The 23,755-nt window shown below is 41.3% G+C and overlaps 1 protein-coding gene across 1 annotated transcript in view; it reads left to right on the top strand.

Moving 5' to 3' along the window:
- The first annotated feature begins 1,912 nt into the window (after window positions 1-1,912).
- The window catches only part of LOC119798756, a 41,253-nt gene continuing 19,410 nt past the window's right edge, over window positions 1,913-23,755 (top strand). The window contains exons 1-8 of the mRNA XM_038308362.1: window positions 1,913-2,016; window positions 6,479-6,557; window positions 6,716-6,944; window positions 7,089-8,853; window positions 10,257-10,430; window positions 15,210-15,383; window positions 16,034-16,080; window positions 16,204-16,592. Coding sequence (XP_038164290.1) covers window positions 6,480-6,557; window positions 6,716-6,944; window positions 7,089-8,853; window positions 10,257-10,430; window positions 15,210-15,383; window positions 16,034-16,080; window positions 16,204-16,592 — 2,856 coding nt within the window. The 5' untranslated portion in view covers window positions 1,913-2,016; window position 6,479. The remainder of the gene's footprint in view (window positions 2,017-6,478; window positions 6,558-6,715; window positions 6,945-7,088; window positions 8,854-10,256; window positions 10,431-15,209; window positions 15,384-16,033; window positions 16,081-16,203; window positions 16,593-23,755) is intronic.

Raw genomic sequence — 23,755 nt, 5'->3', positions numbered from 1 at the left:
CAGAACTCCGATACTCCGGGGGTACACCGATTCCAGCTTTGAAAAAACTAAAATGCAGCGATAGAGTTCATTCCTTCCCACTATCATCGGGAAGGAATGTAAAACCACTTTACAGGAGAACAGAAGACTTCTCCTATTCAGCCAGACAAAGAAGACAGACAGGTATCAGGTATTGTAGGCTTACAAAGAATACAAACGGCTGCCCATTCCTAAGGGGTGGACCCGTTTGAATGGCTCAATTTGCATGTTTTCTTTTTTCTTTCTTTTTTTTTACAGTGTCCTGTCTGGCAATGTGGCAATAACAATAATTGTCTTGATGCCAAAAGGAGCCCAACAGATTTTACTTTCACAAGTGGAGCGGTACGGCAATTGCCATACTGCTCCACTTGTTTCATGCATATAAATTGCTTTATTATAATTATGCAGGGAGTTTTAAAGTTTATATGGACACTGCAATGTAAGTAGAGCAGAAAAACAGAAGAAGAAAAGGAAAAACTGAAAAAAGGAGAAAAGATGAAAGAAAGAGGAGATAAAAGGGAGAGAATGATAAAACATTTTCAGTCTGCTTCATCACGTGCAAAAAGATGGAAAAAGAACAGCACAACCAACAGACATGGAACAAGATACAATAAAGTAACACCTAGATACTATCACTGAAGTAGTATTATTAATCTGACATGTACTCTGTGTTACCTGAAGATATGAATGTGGGGTTTCTGTTTGGAAGTGAATCTCTAAGTACCTGAAGCCTAGCACCTGTAGTTGTTTGTGAGGGTGAACTTGTGCATGTAAAGTTTATCCATAGAAAAAATGCTCAATAGTGGTTGTGGAGAGCCGAAGAGGTGCACCCCCCAGAGCACTGAGTCCAGCGCCGGGAGACCCAAAGCCCCAGGCGCCCAAAAGGACCCCAAGAGCGAAGGCACCAAGGAGGGACCAGCCCCGGAAATCAGACCCCCACCAAGGGAGGAGGAGAGACAGCGCCGAAGAGCCCCCCAGCCACCGCCATGCCGGCGCCCCGAGGAGCCTGAAGGAGCCCTGAAACATGCCCCGGCACCAAGCCTCGGTGACCGGCCGCAACACCCAACGCGACTGCGCCACCAAGGAAAAACGCACAGCCGTCCACGCCAACTGCCAGGGCCCACGCGCATCCGCCGCGAACCGGCCGCGAGCACCGCAGAACCCCCCCCAAAATGCCCCCCAGGCCAAAAGCGCGGCCCCACCCCACCAAGACCGATGCCAACAACGCGCAACACACCACGCACAGAAACAATCCAAGAGCAGAAAAGCCGCTCTGCGCCCGACCGCAAGAAGAGCAGACCGCAGCCGGCGCAACCACAGACAAGAGCAGTTTGGTGATGAACAATGCCTTTTCCAGCATGATGGAGCACCTCGCCATAAAGCAAAGCTGATATCTAACTGGCTCAGGGAACAAAACAGAGAGATTTTGGGTCCATGGCCTGGAAACTCCCCTGATCTTAATCCCATTGAAAACTTGTGGTCAATCATCAAGAGACGGACGGACAAACGAAAACCTAGGAATTCTGACAAAATGCAAGCATTGATTGTGCAGGAATGGACGCTATCAGTCAGGATTTGGTCCAGAAGTTGATTGAGAGCAGCCAGGGAGAATAGCAGAGGTCCTGAAGAAGAGGGGTCAACAAATATTGTCTTGCTGCACTAACTCATTAAAAGCTTTTGTTACTCAGAATATGATTGCAATTGTATTTTTGTATGTGATGACAACATCTGACATGAAAACCAGAGGGCAGCAGATCATCTGAAAATATGATATTTGTGTCATTCTCAATACTTTTGGCCATGACTGTAGAAGCTTCAGATTGGTCCATAATACAGTTTACTGCTGGGATGTGAACTCAACCTCACAGAATGTGTTGTCATTCCTTTCAGGATCATTCAGAGACCAGAACCAGAACCCAGCGGTGTGTCCTTCAAGAGTAACAGGTCAAAGGATGATATCACTGACTTTAAATCCTCTGGACCTCCAACCTCAGAGAGGTGAGCTGTATCCAACTGCTATAACCATGGAAACAGACTCAGTTTTATGTAAACTCAGCTCTTTTTTTTAACCACATTTCTATGTTCATATCTGAAGCTTTGTGTGTGTTGGAGTTTCTCCAGAACCACAGCAGTGACAGTAGACAGATTGGATGTTGATGCAAGATCTGTGGGTGCTGCAACATCCTATTTAACAGCTCTGATCTATTTGCTTATTTATACATATATGTAAAGGAGAACCTTAAACACCTTGTTGCACCACCAGACAGTTTCTTTAGTCTAGTAGTCACCCTGAACATAATCCAGTCTGAGTAGATCCTCTGAGGCTCAAGCTGTAGCCTTTCTATAAACGTCAGATAACAGAAATTATATGTAAACATAAAATCAAAGCAGCCTTCATGTCGGCTTGCATGGAGGCTGTCTTTCAAACATGGTTCAGGTTTGGTTCTAGGCTGCCTTGTTTTTAAAGGACCCAGATATTCTGAACTTATGCTGCAGTTATGTTTGTCATATGACACTTTCATCCCATCCTACCTTAATGCAATAAAGCAACTCAGCTCCAGAAAAGTTCTTAAAATTATTTCCCCCAACCATACACAGTTCATGAAATTTATGTTGGGTTTGATAGATTTTAACCTAGGAGGGAAAGTGCAAAAGTTTGTGTGTAGGGCAGATTTGTGTATGGCCGATGATCAGAACAGAGAACTAGTGGGGTAGGGCCGGAACAATTACTCAGATTAATCGTGATTATTCTGTTATTTAAATAATCGTGAACTGATTTAGTAATCAATTAATTGTTAACTGAAGTATAGAGACTCAAATGTGTCTTTAGCTGACAGAGCAACCCACAGAGAGCAGTACATATATCAAGATTGTAAAAAAATGTGTGAACATTTTTCATATTAAAAAAAATGTTTGTCAATATGCTCTATCTAGAACTCCTCAAGTGGAAAAGTTTGAGTTTCATCTGGTTTAATTTTGGAAAAATATTGTCTTCAAAGAATCTTCAGCTATCTGATTATTAATTGATAAATCAAACAAATTATCAACATATTAAAGGATTTGCAAAATTATCGTTCATTGCAGCCCAAGAATGGGGAGAGTGTTTGTGGGCTGCAAGGAGCCCCCTACCATCCTGGCAAGGAAAGCAGTGAAAGTAGCCTGGACTCTTCAAATTGTTGTTCAAGGCCTGATCCTTTAGCTCCCCATTATAAAGTGCAAACACTTGGCCTGTTTAATACAGAACCGATGTTTCAATCATACAATCAATACAAAAAATATCAAGTGCTGAATTCAATACATTTAACAAAAGAATCAATATAGATCTAGTGCACACAAAAATCCCCAAAAATATTATAAATAGCATCTGTGTTGTGCTACAAGTTCCATGGTCAATTTGCAATTAAATAAATTTCACAATAAATATATAACCTTGTCGATATTAATGATCATAATGATCATTGTAAAATAGCAGGAAAAGAAAACAGAATTACCATTAAAGTCATAATAGGTGATCATGTTAGATTTGCAAAAACAGGGGACCCTTCATATTAATATGGACTTTGGCTTTTCATCCCACAACATTTATCTGAAAAGCCTGCTACAGCCATGCATTTAGATGAATGGGACTAAAATTAGCAACTGGCAGCATAACAAACATGACACTAACCTAGCCCCGCTGTTTCTACTTCACACTCCCACTTGTTTCAGATGACCTGGATGTAAATGTCTCCTAAGGTTGTCACATGGACAACCACTTCCCCACGGTGTCTCCTAAAAGCTGATGGCTTACAGGTCATATAGCAACCCAATAGGATGCAGAAGCCCACCTGACCATGTGACGTCATTCAAACTCACACTAGGATTGACTGAACAACTTATGTAACCAATCTTGCGAGAAGTGCTTTTAAAGTTTTTTTCTTTTTCAAAATTATCCACCGGTGAAGGGGAATAAACCAAACTTTTGTCCTCTGCAGTATTGTTTAGTGACACATGATGATCTGCTAAAGTGGAACCTTCATTTTAGGGATGAGAACTCAGATAAAGTAATCCTGAAGGTTATTAAAAAGTGGTCAGAGAGGACAGTGAGTGAGTAAATACTGTTATTTCTTCACATTCTATGCCATATGTAAGTATGAAGATCAGAATGTGTGAAACTATTTACATTTTGAGCAAAGCCAATAAGGTCTAAGATAGCATTAAAGGCTGCTCTAAAGCTATCACCTTTAATGTCAGCATGGATGTTAAAATCCCCTACTATAATGACCCTGTCAGTATTTAACACCATATTAAATTGGAACGCTGAAAACTCATCTTAAATCCAGGGTAAAGAAAATACAATTCAGAGTTAGGACCTGGTGGATCATTCAAAGTAATTATTAACTGCCTTTGGAGTGATCAGTAAATCAGACTTAACGGTTGTTGCTACTTCTTTCTCACCCAGAACCTCTGGGTATGTGAAAATTTAAATAACTAGAGTTACTTGCCTCAGTTATGCTCATAAGATCCTCTTGCTGCAGCCATGTTTCTGTAAGGCAACATACATCAATGTGATTATCACATATCAAGTAATTAACAGACTTTTTGAAGAAAGAGATCTTATGTTAAATAATCCACCTTTAATTGTTTGAACTTTTCCTCAAATTGATGTCATTTTAATTTCAATTAGATTATCACGCTTTACTCCTTTACAATTTTTTCTAATTTATTTGATTTTGATCATGGGCAAGAGACTGTCTGGTTACAGTAATGAGTGGGTAACAGCAGAGAAGCTGCTTCCTGGTCTCCACCCTGGGTGGTCAGGCTTTTGAATGTTGCCTGAATTCTAGAAAGAAGAGCTGCACCATCCAAATTGGGACCTGGAGGTCACAATTTAAGTTCATTGAAATTAAATCAGTTAGAAACGTGAATGGGGTGGTAGTGACATGACTACGCTTTCTACATACCGTTACACAATTACCTAGCTGCTCAGGCACTGCTGGAGGATGGTTACGTGGGGTTGTCGCTGGTATTGGTAGCTCTGGGCAGTTAAAAAGAGGGCCTACTCTTACTCCTGGATGTTCAACAGTCTGAAGCCTGGATGTTAATTCACATGACACCCTCGCCTCCAAAGCTAAAAAAATACACTTATTACACATTACATTGTCAGTAAAGGAGGCAGAGGAATAACTGAACACAGAGAGCAGGAGAGAGGAGAGGAAGAAGAAAGAATTAGAAAAGAGTAAGAAGAGGGAGAGAGAAAATCAATGGCGATGCTAAGCTAGTGCTAGCTGAGGCTAGCTACTCCGTACTACCAGAATTAAATCTGTGTGAAAGCAGCAAGTGCGAAGCAGAGGGCGCTATGTTTTAAAGTGGTTTTGGACAGGTACTTAGATATAGAGATATCACTTTAAAAAAATTAAATGCAGGCGAGATAGCCAGAACAACAATGCTCAGCAGTCAAAACAGGAAGTAAACCCGATACGTTTCACCAACAATCTCAAATAAATAGATTGTAAAAAGAATATTGGGCACAATTAGTTTAACCTCACCGTCACAGAACTACAAACAAAACTCTCTTGTCCTATATCCTAGGGAGTTCAATTCATGCTATACATTCTTACTTTTGTCCTAAGTTCATAACCCTAAGTTTCCTTTAATAAATATAGACATGCGGTACCCAGAAAGTTGAAAACTAATGAACTAATTGTTCCTGGTGTTTCCGATTTATTTTCTGTTCTGACTCTTGAGGAAGACTGTCCTATTTTTCTGCTGTTCCTGCAACTCTCTGCTCTGTCCCTGCTTTGCTGTGTCTTGTCTTTTCTGAGCCCTCTCTTAATTAATTCAATACGAATTCAAACAATGGATCTTACCAGCTGGTCTCTTGATGCAATTGATCAAGTTTTCTCTACTTAAAGACGGATTAGGGGACCTTCCTGTTCTTCTGGGACATACTTCGTGGGATACACCATAGACTGTTGGAGGATGGTGTGTCTTATAATGTTGTCAGTGAGGATGAGGAAGAGATATCGATTATTGGATTTATGGTACTCGGATTTCTCCTGTTTGGATTTGGAGGACACCTGATGTATCTGAAATTTGGGCATTGATCAGGCTGCCTGGAGCGGTTGACGTGCTCACAAAGGCTGTGAACGAGCAGGGTCGTGAGCTTAGCCGTATGCTATGTGCGACTGATCGGAAGGTGGCTGCGGTGGTTGAACTCCGGTGGTCGGCCTTCCCCTTATCAAAACTCCCCTGGATACTATAGTGGAAGGGCCCAGAACTGACTTGGCCCTTTCTTTCTCAAACCCCCAACCAATGTCAGGTTGAATTTCATGTGGCTCCAGCCTCCAATGTTTTCCTTTTGCCGAAATGTTTGTCTGGTGTTATTTGTGCTTTTCTTGAATCTGAAATCTTGATTACAATTTAAATTGTTGTTGACAATAGAGAAATTGATTGATTAATTGATTGACTGATTCCACAGAATGGACCAGCAGAACTCTTTGGTTTCCAAGGGTCAGTTTGTCCAGCAGCATCAAAACCAATTGGACTCCGTCTTTATGGTTTGTACTTGAACCTCATTTAGTTTTTATGGGTTCTGTTCAGTCATCTGCATGTTTCACTTTATGGACCAGTGGACCATCAGTTTGTCCAACGGGGTTCTGATGTTTAGCTCCATGATTTTAGTCTGAAGTCTTCCTCATAAATTATTCTCTTTCAGCTGCTGGAGGAAAACATTGTCACTTTTGTGAAGAACGAGCTGAAGACGATCCAGAAGGGTTTGTGTCCAGATGATCAAAAATGGTCAGAGATTCAGAGAGATGATGAGAAGGTGTTGGAGGGGAACGATGGACAGCAGAGGAGGAGCAGCAGAGAGGCACTGGTGAAGATCACAGTGAACTTTCTGATGATGATGAAGCAGGAGGAGCTGGCTGACCTTCTGCAGAGCAGTAAGAGGATTATTACAAAGATTGAACCTAATGGATAAATCACAGACTTACTGATGTCTATTGAAATGGAATCATATATTTTCAAATAATCTTAAGAAGATCATTTAGTGTCCTTCCTGATTTTACTTTTGCTGTTTTATCTAGAGTTTTTCAGTCAACAAAAACTTAAAACCAGTTTAAGGAAGAAGTTCCAGTCTGTGTTTGAGGGAATCGCTAAAGCAGGAAGTCCAACCCCTCTGAACCAGATCTACACAGAGCTCTACATCACAGAGGGAGGAACTGGAGAGGTCAATGATGAACATGAGGTCAGACAGATTGAAGCAGCATCCAGGAAAACAAACAGACCAGAAACAATAATCAGACCAGAAGACATCTTTAAAGTCCCACCTGGAAGAGATCAACCAATCAGAGCAGTGATGACACAGGGAGTGGCTGGCATTGGGAAAACAGTCTTAACACAGAAGTTCACTCTGGACTGGGCTGAAGGCAAAGCCCACCACAACATCCAGTTCATATTTCCATTCACCTTCAGAGAGCTGAATGTGCTGAAAGAGAAAAAGTTCAGCTTGGTGGAACTTGTTCATCACTTCTTCCCTGAAACCAAAGGAATCAGCAGCTTTGAAGACTTCCAGGTTCTGATCATCTTGGATGGTCTGGATGAGAGTCGACTTCCTCTGGACTTCACCAACAAGGAGATCCTGACTGATGTTACAGAGTCCACCTCAGTGGATGTTCTGCTGATAAACCTCATCAGGGGGAAACTGCTTCCCTCTGCTCTCCTCTGGATAACCACACGCCCTGCAGCAGCCAATCAGATCCCTCCTCACTGTGTTGGCATGGTGACAGAGGTCAGAGGGTTCAACAACCCACAGAAGGAGGAGTACTTCAGGAAGAGATTCACAGATAAGAAGCGAGCCAGTAAGATCATCTCCCACATGAAGAAATCTAGAAGTCTCCACATCATGTGTCACATCCCAGTGTTCTGCTGGATCACTGCTACGGTTCTGGAGGATGTGTTGAAGACCAGAGAGGGAGGAGAGCTGCCCAGCACCCTGACTGAGATGTACATCCACTTCCTGGTGGTTCAGACCAAAGTGAAGAAGATCAAGTATGACGGAGGAACTGAAATAGATCAACACTGGAGTCCAGAGAGCAGGAAGATGATTGAGTCTCTGGGGAAACTGGCTTTTGATCAGTTAAAGAAAGGAAACCTGGTCTTCTATGAATCAGACCTGACAGAGTGTGGCATCGATATCACAGCAGCCTCAGTTTACTCAGGAGTGTTCACACAGATCTTTATAGAGGAGAGAGGGCTGTACCAGGAGAAGGTGTTCTGCTTCGTCCACCTAAGCTTTCAGGAGTTTCTGGCTGCTCTTCATGTTCATCTGACCTTCATCAACTCTGGGATCAACCTGATGGAAGAAACACAAACATCTAAACAGAATGAACCAAAGTCTCTCCATCAGACCGCTGTAGACCAGGCCTTACAGAGTCCAAATGGACACCTGGACTTGTTCCTCCGCTTCCTCCTGGGACTTTCACTGCAGACCAATCAGAGACTCCTGAAAGGTCTGCTGACACAGACAGGAAGTAGCTCCCAGACCAATCAGGAAACACTTCAGTACATCAAAGATAAGATCAGTGAGAATGTTTCTGCAGAGAAAAGCATCAATCTGTTCCACTGTCTGAATGAACTGAAGGATCGTTCTCTGGTCCAGGAGATCCAACAGTCTCTGAGTTCAGGAAGTCTCTCTAAATATGAATTATCTTCTGATCAGTGGTCAGCTCTGGTCTATATTTTATTGTCATCTGGAGAAAATTTGGATGTGTTTGACCTGAAGAAGTATTTTGCATCAGAGGAGGTTCTTCTGAGGCTGCTGCCAGTTGTTAAAGCCTCCAACAAAGCTCTGTAAGGACACTGATTGTTACTGCATTGTTATTAATAATAAGAAATCTACTTATCCTGAGATAAATTTAGACTTTTGTTGTTTCAGTTTATTATAAAAAACAGGAAATTAAAAAAGGTAACAGTTTGATGCATAAAAGAAGAGAAATCTATACATCTTTATGGTAAAACATATTGGTTACTTAAAAGAGATAAACATTTTAGATCAGGGGTATCAAAACGTTTTGCCATGGAGCCCAGAAATGTAAGAAAATTGCTTTGGGGGCCATAAAAGTCTTCATTATTCTTTCTTACATGCTCTTCAATAACTTAAATGCATTGTTGTCAAACAAGCAAAGTGGTAACCTCCAAGTAACCTCCAAGTCATCTAGGCATGAACATAGTTTAAAAAAGGTTTCCTGGGTTTGGCTTGCAAAAAAATAAAAAAGTGGCAGCGTACAATGTTTTCAGGTCAAGCATCATGATCTTGTTTTCTCTGAGTTCATCTTCAACAAGAAAAGATTTTGGTTCACTTTCGCTTTACTCAGCCTAATTTCACAAACAGGGACTCCCAAGTCCAGTCAAATTAAAGCAAAACATTGCTGATAAAAAATAAATATTTTATGTAGTGGCTTACTTTAGCTGTTAACAGATCTGATTTTTAAAAATCTTTTTGGAAGCATTGCATTGTAAAATTTATACTACCAGTTCTATTAATAAACCAATTCATTCCACCCTTGAATTGTGGTCGAGGGCCACACAGAATCATCCTTAGAACCGTAAATAGCCCCCGCACCTCACTTTGGAGATGCTTGTTGTAGACAGTATTGTTTCTGAAAGCCATCTTAGATTTAGTCTTAGTCTTCAGCATGAAATCTATTATTAGTCTTAGTGTCATTTTACTCATTACGATATGAGATTTAGTTACTTTGAGTGAGTTTTATGTTGAAAAAAAAGTTCTTTACCAGATTATTTACCAGAAAGACAGCTCTAGCCTAGATACTACAATAGCTGGATTTCATCATCTTCATTAAAACAAAATCAACATTGGTTGTAGATCTATTGTTCATTATCCTTTGCAAATAGGCATCAGTCCCTCTGAGACCCTCAGACAAGCAGATAGATGGATGGATGGATGGATGGATGGATGGATGGATGGATAGATGATGGATGGATGGATGGATGGATGGATGGATGGATGGATGGATAGATGATGGATGGATGGATGGATGGATGGATGGATGATGGATGGATGGATGGATGGATGGATGGATGGATGGATGGATGGATGGATGGATGGATAGATGATGGATGGATGGATGGATGGATGGATGGATGGATGATGGATGGATGGATGGATGGATGGATGGATGGATGGATGGATGGATGATGATGGTTCATAACAGATTTTCTCCTTGTCTCTTCAGGCTGAGTGGTTGTAACCTCTCAGAGGAAAGCTGTGCAGCTCTGTCCTCAGTTCTCAGCTCCCAGTCCTCCAGTCTAAGAGAACTGGACCTGAGTAACAACAACCTGGAGGATTCAGGAGTGAAGCTTCTATCTGCTGGACTGGAGAGCCCAAACTGCAAAATAGAAACTCTCAGGTAAATGATCTCATCAGGTTGAAATTATGGCCTGGATTCACAAAGATCGCCAGTCTCTCAATGCTCCTTCCTGAGAGTGCCTCTTGGTAGTACGAAACCTTTATTATTGAAGTGTAGTTGGACCAGCAGAGAAGCATGGCTGTCTTCTAAGAGCTGTGATTGGTTGATACATAAACCAAATATTTCCATCTCAAACAAAGGAGAGAAATTAACCAATTTTAGAGTGGTGAAAGGTGAAACTCAGGAGTATTGTATTTATTGTGTCCCAAAATTAAAAGTTTACATACCATGTTATTCATTTCATAATAATAATTTTCATTTCCTTTTGATTTATTGTAATTTACTGAATCAACTGCAGCACTGAGATTTTGCAAATCGAGTACAGACACAAGTCCATTATTTGAGGCCATGAGAATATCATTAGCAGAGGTAGATAATCCAAGTCCAGAAAGTAAATCCTGTACAGAGATTAGTTCCAACCATTTAAACTTCTAGTTAGCTAAGTCCTTGCTAATCACCTGGTTAAGTTAACAGGATTTAGATCATAAACAAAGGTGTTGATGGCAGCAGCACAGCTGATATTTCTCTCCAGGATGGAGTCACAGCCAAACAGGAACAGACCAGATGAAGCTACTATGAGAAAAAGCAGAGAGAGCAGAACGTTAGAGATTGAACTAACAGATTCTGCAGAGTGGGAGAATAGAGATAGAATGAAGCAGAATGATGAAAAAGGGGTCCCTATGTCCTCCAGCAGTCTAAGCCTATAGCAGCATCACTATAGAGATAGCTCAGGATAACCTGAGCCACTCTAACTAGAAGCTTTATCAAAAAGGAAAGTTTTAAGCCTAGCCTTAAAAGTAGACAGGGTGTCTGCCTCACGGACTAAAACTGGTAGTTGGTTCCACAGGAGAGGAGCCTGAGAACTAAAAGATCTGCCTCCCATTCTACTTTTAGAAATTCTAGGAACCACTAGTAAACCTGCAGATTGAGAGTGAAGTGCTCTGTTAGGAACATAAGGAACAATCAGATCTCTGATATCAGATGGAGCTTGGCCATTTAAGGCTTTATATGTGAGAAGGAGGATTTTAAATTCTATTTTGGATTTAACAGAAGGAAAACTTGAAGGGTTTTTAGTTTTTGGACCTAAATTGTCCACCATTGAACATTAGTGACTTTCACCACAGCTGTTTTGGTGCTATAGGGATCTCTAAAACCTGATTGAAACTCTTCACAAAGGCAATTATGGTGTAAGTGCCCACAAAAATGATCAGAAACAATTTTCCTAATAATCAACATAAAAAATTAACATTAGGTTTAAACTATTTATTCATCATCGTGATCAAGCAAGGGTTTTAAGGTTTAATCACAGAAGGTTTGCCAACTCCCTTAAAAAAAAGTAACACCTCATTTGCATACCAAATGACCCGATTGCCTTTCCCTCTCCTGGCGTGGTGATTTTTTTTAACCCCTGTTTGTGTGTGAAATGATTTTATTTCACTATTTGACTCAAATTTGCATTGAATTAGATGTATATTTGTGAGTGACATGAATACATGGAAAACAGATTATTTTTCACTTTATACAAAATAACTACATTTACTGAATAAGTATCTTAAACATAAGCCTGTCCCGCTTAACTTCAGACTGTAAAAATTAATATAAAACAGCAAATAAATAGTGCACATTTTGGTGCAACAACAGCTCTCCGCCCCCACATCGGGTCATCAGATCTTAAGATCATCAAATCTGTCATGCTAATTCCTACATACAGGCCCCAGCTAATCAGGACTAAACCAATAAAAGAAGAAATCAGAGTGTGGTCTGAGGGGGCCATATAGAAACCCCAGGAATGTTTCGAATGCTCTGACTGGAACATGTTTAAAGATGCAGCAACCTATGACAACAGGATACATATAGATGAGTATGCCATGACTGTGTCAGCCCACATCAAGAAATTCATTGAGTAAGTCAGCATAAAAAAAAAACATCACCTCCCGGGCCAACTAACGGCCCTGCGTGAATGGGGAGGTCCAGAAACTGCTAAAAACACGGAACTCAGTTTTCAAGTCTTGTAATAGAGATTTTTCCATTTTAAAATCTAAAGTGTGTTTTGAAGTAGAGAACAACATTTATTCAGTTTGGTTTATAGACTATTTCCTGATTGCCAGATTTTGTCAAACACCTGAACTGAGCGTTTCTTTGTTTTTTCTGTCTTAATGTTGGCAGTGGGCTTTAGGCTGCCCTGCAAGGCTTTAAACCTGGGTTTAACCAGAGACTAAGCCATTCTCAAGCACATATCAAGGTGCTCAATTTGAGCCTGGATCCAGATTTATTGTTGATTCTGTTCATGGTGGAGAATCCTGCTTCACAGCAGCAGGTTGAGCCAAACATCCTCTAAATGTGCAGGGTCATCTTTGAGCACGCCATTTCACTTTTCTTTCACCAGTTCACCGCAGTTCTTCCAGCAGTCCACACTTTTTTCTGCTCTCTTTTTCTCATGGTCTTCTCCTTCTTTCCCATCGCCCGGCTTGCCACAGGTTTGCCTGCTGTGTCTAAAAGTAGCAGCAGCAGCAACCCAGACTGACAGCTCATTGGCTCATTTGGATCACGTGCAGCCTGGAGCCGGACGCTCCCCAGGGCTTTACCGTATTAACAGGAGATGTGGCGCAAGTAAAGTTAGACACTGTAGTCGGACAACATGCGGTAATTTATAAATTTTTTAAATCAGGTTGGGTCCAGATCCAGACCGCGGTCCACTAATCAGTGACCTCTGGACTAAAGCTATAACATGTAAACTTGCCAGTCGAAATGTTGAAACTAGTTCAGACATCAAAGTGTTAACGTAAAAAAAAATATATAAATATTTAAATGAAACATAGCAGGTAGTCCAGTTCTGTAGAAATACATTAGACATTAACATGAAAAGCTTTGACTTTGGTTCATCTGGTAATTAAAAAAGGCAAATGGGAAACTATGTTTACATGTCTTTTTTTTTTTTTTTTTTTTTTTTTACAGTGTCCTGTCTGGCAAGGTGGCAATAAGAATAATTGTCTTGATGCCAAAAGGAGCCCAACAGATTTTACTTTCACAAGTGTAGCGGTATCGCAATTGCCATACTGCTCCACTTGTTTCATGTATATAAATTGCTTTATTATAATTATGCAGGGAGTTTTACAGTTCATATGGACACTGCAATGTAAGTAGAGCAGAAAAACAGAAGAAGAAGAAGGAAAAAGAAAAAGAAAAAAACAGGACAAAAGATGAAAGAAAGAGGAGATAGGAAGGAGACAATGACAAAACATTTTCAGTCTGCTTCGACACCTGTAATGAGATGGAGAAAGAGAAAAAAAAAAAAGATGGAAAAAGAACAGCACAACCAAAAAAACATGGTACGAGATATACAATAAAGCAAACACCTTGAAACTATCGCTAAAGTAATATTATTAAGTCTGACATGTACTCTGTGTTACCTGAAGATATGAATGTGGGGTTTCTGTTTGGAAGTGAATCTCTAAGTACCTGAAGCCTAGCACCTGTAGTTGTTTGTGAGGGTGAACTTGTGCATGTAAAGTTTTAACCATAGAAAAAAAAATGCTCAATAGTGGTTGTGGAGAGCCGGAGAGGCACACCCCCCAGAGCACTGAGTCCAGCGCCGGGAGACCCAAAGCCCCAGGCGCCCAAGGGGACCCCAGAAGCGAAGGCACCAAGGCGGGGCCAGCCCCGGAAACCAGACCCCACCAAGGCAGGAGGAGAGACAGCCACGAGGAAGCCCCCCAGCCACCGCCATGCCGGCCCCCCCGGGGAGCCGCGGGGACGAGTCTGCGGGCCCCGCCGGCAGCCGGCCACCCCGAAGTAGGGCCGGGCACCGAACACCAGCCCCCCCACAGCGCCGACCGAAACGCCCCAGCCCCACAGAGCACCGAAACACGCCCCGCCCCCCCCGCACCAAGCCCCGGCGACCGGCCGCAACACCCACCGCGACCGCACCACCCAGGAAAACACTCAGGCGGCCCCGCCCCCGGCCGGGGCCCATGCGCATCCGCCGCGAACCGGCCACGAGCGCCGCGGGACCCCCCCAAAACGCCCCCCCGGCCAAAAGCGCAGCCCCACCCCACCAAGACCGACGCCAACAGCGCGCAACGAAACACACCGCGCACAGAATCAGCCCGAGAGCAGAAAAGCCGCCCGGCGCAAAACCGCAAGAAGAGCAGACCGCAGCCGGCGCAACCACCCCAAAGCCAAAGCAGCCCAGCCACGTCCGCCGCCCCCCCTGCAGCCCGCACCAGGCCCTGACACGCGGCCAGAGCAGCTCCGCCGCCCCGGCCCCCCACCAAACTATGTTTACATGTCAACCATCTTGGTCTGAGTTTGTCTGAGTGTTTTCATTAAATAGAACAATATGTTTCATTCATAGTTTAGTTTAACCAGCTGACAGGGTTGATTTATGCCTACTGACAATCAGACAGGCATGCACGTAAACACAGGATCAAGTTATTCTGAGTGTGGCAAGCTGACCTTAGTGTGCATGTGCACTTTGAGTGGGTAGATGCCACGGCTTGATGCTAGAAGTTTAGTGCCATTGGAAGGTTTTCATGACACATTTTTAGACTGAATGGCTATTTTATTTTGATTCTGTATCTCTATATAAACAGTACTATCTATGCATTTTTGTTCTCATATCCAAAATAATTTAATCTGTTAGCGACATTTTGTGAGTTTAGAGTTTCTACTCCGTCATTCCTTAACTTTCTTATCATGTGTTAAACTGTGTGTCTACAGGTTGTCAGGCTGTCTGATCTCAGAGGAAGGTTGTGCTTCTCTGGCCTCAGCTCTGAGCTCCAACCCCTCCCATCTGAAAGAGTTGGACCTGAGCTACAATCATCCAGGAGAGTCAGGAGTGAAGCTGCTGTCGGCTGGACTGAAGGATCCAGGGTGGGGTCTGGAAGATCTCAGGTATGGAGGAACCTGCTGCAGGTGCAGAGAAGGTCTGATAGAGGAGGAAGAGGAGGAATTACTTCTCTGACTTTGAGTCGGTCTGAAAGTAAACAGTACCTTCCTCTCAGTAAATCTCTGACTGCATTCACATAATTATGACTTATTGCTCTCGAAATAAATGTATTCAAATTTACCAGCTGAGTAAAGGGCTATATCATTGGTAATATGTGGTGCTTTTAATGGCCCATTAAATATTATGGGATGGAACCAAAGCAGGTGTAAATAGAGAAATAATAGAAGAACATTCAGGGGACCTGATTTAGTTTGAACGATTGAAAAGAAACAACTACAGATGTTGATACAGGAAATGGATCCGTCTATGATTTAACACAAGTGTCCAGGAATATTTCAAATGTTGGTGAAATAGGATTTATTGGATGCCTCATCTGTGAGCAGAGATCATGACGGAGTTATCTGGAAGATTCTTCTCACTAATAAAGGCTCAAAGGAAAATGATTGGAAAACTGTGGATGTTTCCAACAAGGGGACGCGTCCAACTGTTGGACTGTTACCTTTCTCTGTGTAGGACAATGTGTGTCTCAGAGATATGTTACATCCATGCCTGCAAGCTGACAGAGACTGATGATCTGACCTCCTCCTCCTTTCAGGGTGGAGCCTGCTGGAGAACAATGGTTGACACCAGGTCTGGGGAAGTGTAAGTGTGTTTTTCAGTGGAATCCTGACAGCAAAGCTGCTCACATTAAACCACCTTCAAACTGTACATCAATCATTCAGGATTCCTTATCAAAGTGTGATTGTGTTTTTTTCTTTCCATCAGATTCCTGTCAGATCGACATCGACCCAAACACAGTGAACAGAAGACTACAACTGTCTGAGGACAACAGGAAGGTGATCTATGGGGAGGAGCTTCAGTCCTATCCTGATCATCCAGACAGATTTGATAACTGGCCTCAGCTGCTGTGTAGAACTGGTCTGACTGGTCGCTGTTACTGGGAGGTTGAGTGGAAAGGAAGAGTTGAAATATCAGTGAGTTACAAAAAAATTATGAGGAAAGGAAAGAGTAGAGACGGCAGGTTTGGAAGGAATGATCAGTCATGGAGTTTGAGATGCTCTGAGGATGGTTACTCTGTCTTTGAGAATAAGGGACAGGTTATCCTTTCCTCCTCTCCCTCCTCCTCCTCCTCCTCCTTCTCCTCCACCTCCTGGTTCTCCTCCTCCTCCTCCTCATCCTCCTCCTCCACCTCCTGGTTGTCCTGGTCAACCTCCTCGATCTCCCCCTCCTCCTCCTCCTCCTCCTCCTCCTCCTCCTCCTCTACCTCCAACAGAGTAGCAGTCTATGTGGACTGTCCTGCTGGCATTCTGTCCTTCTACAGAGTCTCTAAATCACTGATCCACCTCCACACCTTCTACACCACATTCACTGAACCTCTGTATCCTGGGTTTGGGTTCAGTTCTGGTTCCATGATGTCTTTGTGCTCAGTTCAATGTGAAAAGTTGTCTCATGGTCAACAACCTCTTGTTGTTGACTAGATAGTTCAGTCTAGAGATCGACTGATGCAGTTTATTAAGGCGCATATTCTGAATACTCTGAAATCACTCTCACCCAACGTGATATATGTGCCGCCAATACTTTGGGGCCGATAATGTTTGCTTTTCTAATGTTTACAAGAGACCAATATATAATATCGGGCAAAAATCTCAGCCAGTGTATTGATCTTTCTCCAGTTTATTCTTTGTGTGTCAGTCGCTTAGAATCAGAATCAGAAATACTTTAATCCCAGAGGGAAATTACTTCAATCAGAAACTTGTTTTTAGACTCATGAATTCAACCTTTTTCTTATTCAACCTCTTCCTGATGCACCTTCCAGTCAGAATATCAGGATGTTTTGTTTAATAGAAAAAGTGTTTTCTTAATCACATTGAGAAACATTATCTGTTACTGTTAATCATTTTTTGTTTTATTGTTTTTTTTTAATTGTAAGAACACTGTTCATTGTTCAACACCGAGTTCATTGTTTCAGCAAGATTTTTCACAATCAGTCAAGGGGTCACTGTCACTGTACTATAACTTAGAGTAGGCCATGAAGAGCGAGCAGCCTCTTGTGGTTCTACAGATTATTTCTAAGGTAAGACGATTCAGGAGGATGTTAAGCCATATTTGGAAGTTTATCTCTTACTGTTAGCTCTTCTTTTTCTGAGATTAATTGACAATATGGAAATTTGACAGAGCAACTACTCCAGCTTTATGCTAAAAAGCAGTATTTATGGTAAACTGGGAAAATTGATGGATGTCAATGTCTGCTTCAAAGATACAGACTACCATGACCACTGATCTTGAAAACTAATCGGAAACTTTTTGATGAAAAATCTATCCCTGTTACCTCAGTTGATTGGTTGGTTGGTTTTGGGCAAAGCTCCAGCCCCAAATGTTGTGTTCAATCTGACATCCTTGGTTTGGAAATGAGATATTTCTTATTGTGTGATGGATTTTAATCCTACATCCTGCAGAATGAGGACAACCAAACTCTATTTACTGTAAAGGTCAAAGTTTTAAGTTTTTGGGACTTTTGTATATTGTATTGTATATTGAGTGTATAATGTATAACGACCTTCTTATATGTTAATGATGCCATTTTCTCATACAAATAATAATAAGAATGCTATGTAGAAAAGATTTTTGAATGGGTTGGGTTGGTGAAAAAGAAAAAAAATAAGATATTTAGGGTGCCTGCAGCAAAGTTGGCCTGAGGGAAACCTTCATAGATGCTTTCCTAATTTTCCTTTTAGATAATGATTTTTTTTTCTGTTGTTTTGTACCATTTTGAATTGCAGATAATTTGATCACTTATTCATGCTCATATCGTTCCATGGCTACTAAGTTTTATTCAGTTCTACTAATCACGCTATAACATTGAAATTTGTATCTACTGAATTAAATTTCTTGTTGTATACATTCTAGGGGTACAAACTGAAAACAAAGTCTACCTAAGTCTAAAAGTCTAAGTCAATGCAATTTCCTACGGTTGTTTCTGTTTTTTTAATGTACAACACTTTGAACTGTTACTAAAGTTGCTTCATGATAAACTTGGGTTGTCTTACCATTACTTACAGGTATACCTTTGAGCCTCTGTAACTGTGTATGTTACCAATAAACTGTTTTATTATCACACACATTTTCTTTATTATTATTATTATTATTATTATTACTTAACGCTAGGTAGAAACAGAAAGCATGATTGGATATTTAAGATCTGCTGTCTATTTTTCTGTACTTTAGCATGGTTTACTGCATTGCCTTGAGATTACCCAACTGCCCAGAGAAAAGAATTTAAATGTATGACTTTTCATCTAATCCTAAAAGAAGAACAGGTTGGTTGGCTACACTCAGGAGAAAAAAATTTATTGTAAAAGAAAATTTCAACGGAAGGAATTTATATAAGGAATGAATGCTACATACATATACAACCTATCAAACAGATATATTCATTTAATTCAGTTTATTTCTATAGCTCCAATTCACATCATGTCATCTCAGGTCACTTTCCAGTTCAGCAGATCATCCAGTCAGATTGATTCAAAGTTTTCTATCTAAGGAAAACCAGCTGATTGCATCGACTCATTGACTCTTCAGCAATCCCTCACACTAAGCATGCTTGTAGCGACAGTGGAGAGGAAAATTTGTATTACCTAAAAAATTGTATGAATACATTAAAACTGACACATCATCTTGCAGGCAGACTTTGAGGCAGACCAGTTTGTCAAGACAAAACTATGACATATATAATCACTAATAAGCCAGTGGTTAACAGTGGAGGACTAAATTATTATGAGGCATACCATTCGTAAGGCCATGGTTCCTGAACAAAACCACAGTACAAAAAATTACAAAGGGTATATAAAAGATTTAAAAAAATCAGATAATCATAAGCTATGTTATCGCTCCTGAAATGCTTACAATGGTTTGTCTTCTAGTTACAACATAAGAAGCCTCCCCAAAACAGAGGAAGGCTCAAACAACATTAGCTACGTTAACATGCGCAAAATATCCCCGATCTGGTCTAAAACTTGATCTGAAATTCAAAATCTCTGTTTTCATGCAGACTAAACATAATGATCAGATCATGATGTGTGTGATAAATAAAGGTCAATAAATACAATTTATGCTTATCATACGGGTAGTACCTCAGAGTTTCACTGAAGCCCCACATCTAAACAGGTTAAAAGGAGAAGCTGGTGGAGTTTCCCACAACAAGTCAGTTCTCCTGAGAGGCCAGGACACTTTCTGTTCCCACATTTGTCAGCAGTGATGGTGAGATGATGCCTCATGAGCAATGATCTCTTTTTATTCACTGTATTACTGATAGGCAGCTGGTAGTACAGGGTGGGGTGAAGCTATATATATATATAAAACTGTTTTCTCACCCCTCGTGGTATGTGTCATCCTCAAGGTGAGGTCCTCTACCAAAGGCCTGGGAGTTTGAGGGTTCTGCGCAGTATCTTAGCTGTTCCTAGGACTTCCTAGGGCCACTTTGCTCGAGAATGTCCAGATCCCTGCAGAGTGACCCTCCCCGTCACCAATGTTATGACCAGCACTGACGCCAGGAGTCATGTGCACCAGCAAAAATTGCAGTTAATTGTGGACCCGGCAGAGGTCCTGGACCTACAGCAAATTGTCCTTTCTTTTTTAAACACATCAGAACAACCATACTGGCATTTAAACATTCAAGGGGTAGTAGTAAAAAGATGTACATGCTGCAGGGGGAAGTTACTCCAGAGATGCAGCTGACACACCTGTGATACGTTCAGGCTCATCCCCGAAAACATTTTACTTCCTGGATCTAACCACCCAAGGGAAAAGATGAACCATAGGAGGGGTTATAAAATTTGTATGTGGATGAAATTAGTTGTTTTTACAATTGTAGATGAGTTAAAAAAAAAAACCTTTGCAGTGCTGCCTTAAAATCATCATATTCTGTGTAAACTGCAGAGATTGTTGCACTAACATAAACATGTGAAATTTCAAAAGGCATCAAGGATGCAGGGGCGGTTCTAGAACTTCTAAGGGGGCTTTCAGCCCAGACTAGTAAAAGCAGACCAGGAAGAAAGAGTCCACAGGGGAAGTTTTTCATCTGAATGTGAATAGGTGTTTGACCAAATGGGGGAGCCATTAAAATAGTAGATGTGTATGAAGCATGGGGGATATTAAATGCATTAAAGGAAAAAACATGAATAGTTCTAACAATTATTAGACAATCAGTTAGACTTATATGCAATTCAGGAGCCTGTAAAATTTACATTAAAGATAATGTAGGACTAAAACCATCTAAAATGCTAATTTTTGTAAAATCAGCAAATGGTCAAACATCCTAGTAGTGGATGTCAAAGGATTAGGAAAAAGATTGCAAGGTTGCATGTTTTTGTAGTAATATCACCAACTCACCACATTAATTTGTAAGGATGGGAATTGATGGGAAAATTAAGCAATTTTTCCCAAACAGGGTGGCATGAAGGCTGAATGTGGAGAACATATAAATAGCATTTCAACAAAATCTACTTGTGTTTATATGCACTATGCTAGAAGAACATTGTCAGATCAACTGGATGAAAGTCTGTTAGTTTAACAGTAGAACACTATGAATTTGTGCTTAACCCCACGTGAAAAGTTTGCAAAACAGTTTCTGAAACAAGACATTACTATAATGGCTACACAAATTATGAACACAGATGGGGGTTCGTTAGCGGCAGTTACTGTTATGCTTTCTACACAGATGTAAGGAATGTACTGCTAGTGAAGCACAGTGGAGAGACACAGGCCTGTGTTTAGAAGCTGCAGATGGCGCATCTGATTTCTATCTATGTCCGCACCACACAAACCAGCCCTAACACAGAACTATGGAAACAGCCTTATACAATTCTGTTCAATGTAAAACCCCAAGTTCAAGATTTAGCATGTGTTATAATAACTCAGCATTCTTTGCTATCACAATTTGATGAAAATGATTTCAAAGATATTCCAAATGCATTGTGGTCTACAAGAAGAATTGATGTAAGACTGTTGACAACTATAGATTTAGGTGAAATAGATCCTAATACAGGCCAAGGATAAAACAATATCTGCTAAAATGTGAAGCAAAGGAAACTATAAAACTAGTTATAAAAATTTTAGCGGGTGCAGAAATAAGTTTGTTGTTTGGACCATGTTATTTCAGAAGAACGTAAAAAGCTACAAGAATGTCTTTTTGGAATTGTGCAATGACTGCAGGGCTTAGATTCCACATTATGAAAAAACTCAGCTTTTCTTAAGTTTTTTTCATTATATTGTTCAGTTGGATGTATTTATATATATATATATATATAACTGTAACTTGAGTATGTAGCAAAAGTAATTTCCCTCTGAAATTATTACAGTGATTCTGATTCTGATTAAAACCAGCAGCTATTTTGATCCATTAGCATGTCTCAAACAGGGGGGAGTTATGATGAATATAGTATAGAAACACACACACACACACACAGGTGTGTAACTACTACTGCTTTTAAAATTTTTGCATGTCTCACATGTTGTGAATACAATTCACAAGCAAATCAGAAAACTAAGTGAGGACAGACACCAAGAGGTACAGCTCCAGTTGAGGTAATTAGCATGGACAACATTGAGCTGACCCCAAGTGGACAATACAAGTACTGCCTAGTCCTAGAGAACAATTTTTCTAAATGGGTAGAAATTGTTTCCACAAAACATGCAAATGCGTTGACAGTGGCAAAAGCATTGTGTAAACATACACTATATTGCCAAAAGTATTTGCTCACCTGCCTTGACTCACATATGAGCTTAAGTGACATCCCGTTCCTAATCCATAGGGTTCAATATGACGTCGGTCCACCCTTTGCAGCTAGAACAGCTTCAACTCTTCTGGGAAGGCTGTCCACAAGGTTTAGGAGTGTGTTTATGGGAATTTTTGACCATTCTTCCAGAAGCGCATTTGTGAGGTCGCACACTGATGTTGGACGAGAAGGCCTGGCTCTCAGTCTCCGCTCTAATTCATCCCAAAGGTGTTCTATCGGGTTGAGGTCAGGACTCTGTGCAGGCCAGTCAAGTTCATCCACACCAGACTCTGTCATCCATGTCTTTATGGACCTTGCTTTGTGCACTGGTGCACAGTCATGTTGGAAGAGGAAGGGGCCAGCTCCAAACTGTTCCCACAAAGTTGGGAGCATGGAATTGTCCAAAATGTCTTGGTATGCTGAAGCATTCAGAGTTCCTTTCACTGGAACTAAGGGGCCAAGCCCAGCTCCTGAAAAACAACCTCACACCATAATCCCCCCTCCACCAAACTTTACACTTGGCACAATGCAGTCAGACAAGTACCGTTCTCCTGGCAACCGCCAAACCCAGACCCGTCCATCAGATTGCCAGATGGAGAAGCGCGATTCGTCACTCCAGAGAACGCGTCTCCACTGCTCTAGAGTCCAGTGGCGGCGTGCTTTACACCACCGCATCCGACGCTTTGCATTGCACTTGGTGATGTATGGCTTGGATGCAGCTGCTCGACCATGGAAACCCATTCCATGAAGCTCTCTGCGCACTGTTCTTGAGCTAATCTGAAGGCCACATGAAGTTTGGAGGTCTGTAGTGATTGACTCTGCAGAAAGTTGGCGACCTCTTCGCACTATGCGCGTCAGCATCCGCTGACCCCGCTCCGTCAGTTTACGTGGCCTACCTCTTCGTGGCTGAGTTGCTGTCGTTCCCAAACACTTCCATTTTCTTATAATACAGCTGACAGTTGACTGTGGAATATTTAGGAGCGAGGAAATTTCACGACTGGATTTGTTGCACAGGTGGCATCCTATCACAGTTCCACGCTGGAATTCACTGAGCTCCTGAGAGCGACCCATTCTTTCACAAATGTTTGTAAAAACAGTCTGCATGCCTAGGTGCTTGAATTTATACACCTGTGGCCATGGAAGTGATTGGAACACCTGATTCCAATAATTTGGATGGGTGAGCAAATACTTTTGGCAATATAGTGTATCATACCTGAGCATGGTATCCAAAAAAATCTTACAAAGTGATAATGGAGCACATTTTGTGAATGAAGTGGTATCACTAATGTCTAAACATAACCTTAAAACATCACTGTTCCTACCATCCACAGAATGCAGGATTAGTGGAGAGAATTAATGGAGAAATTAAATACAGATTGAGAAAATTCATGGCAGAAACAGAAAAGCCATGGCCAGAGTGTTTGCACTTGGTAAAATTACTGATGAGGATTATTCCAACATCTGATGGTTTGGCCTCTTTTGAAATATTGAATGGGAGACCTTTTGTTCTACCTTTATGGGAAGGACAGCCATGGGCAGAAAAA

This window comes from Cyprinodon tularosa, unplaced genomic scaffold (assembly GCF_016077235.1).
Source record: "Cyprinodon tularosa strain WSP-4 unplaced genomic scaffold, ASM1607723v1 ctg634, whole genome shotgun sequence".
Lineage (NCBI taxonomy): Eukaryota > Metazoa > Chordata > Actinopteri > Cyprinodontiformes > Cyprinodontidae > Cyprinodon > Cyprinodon tularosa.
The sequence above is the reverse complement of the archived record's forward strand: the minus strand, read 5'-3'. Positions and strand labels throughout refer to the sequence as shown.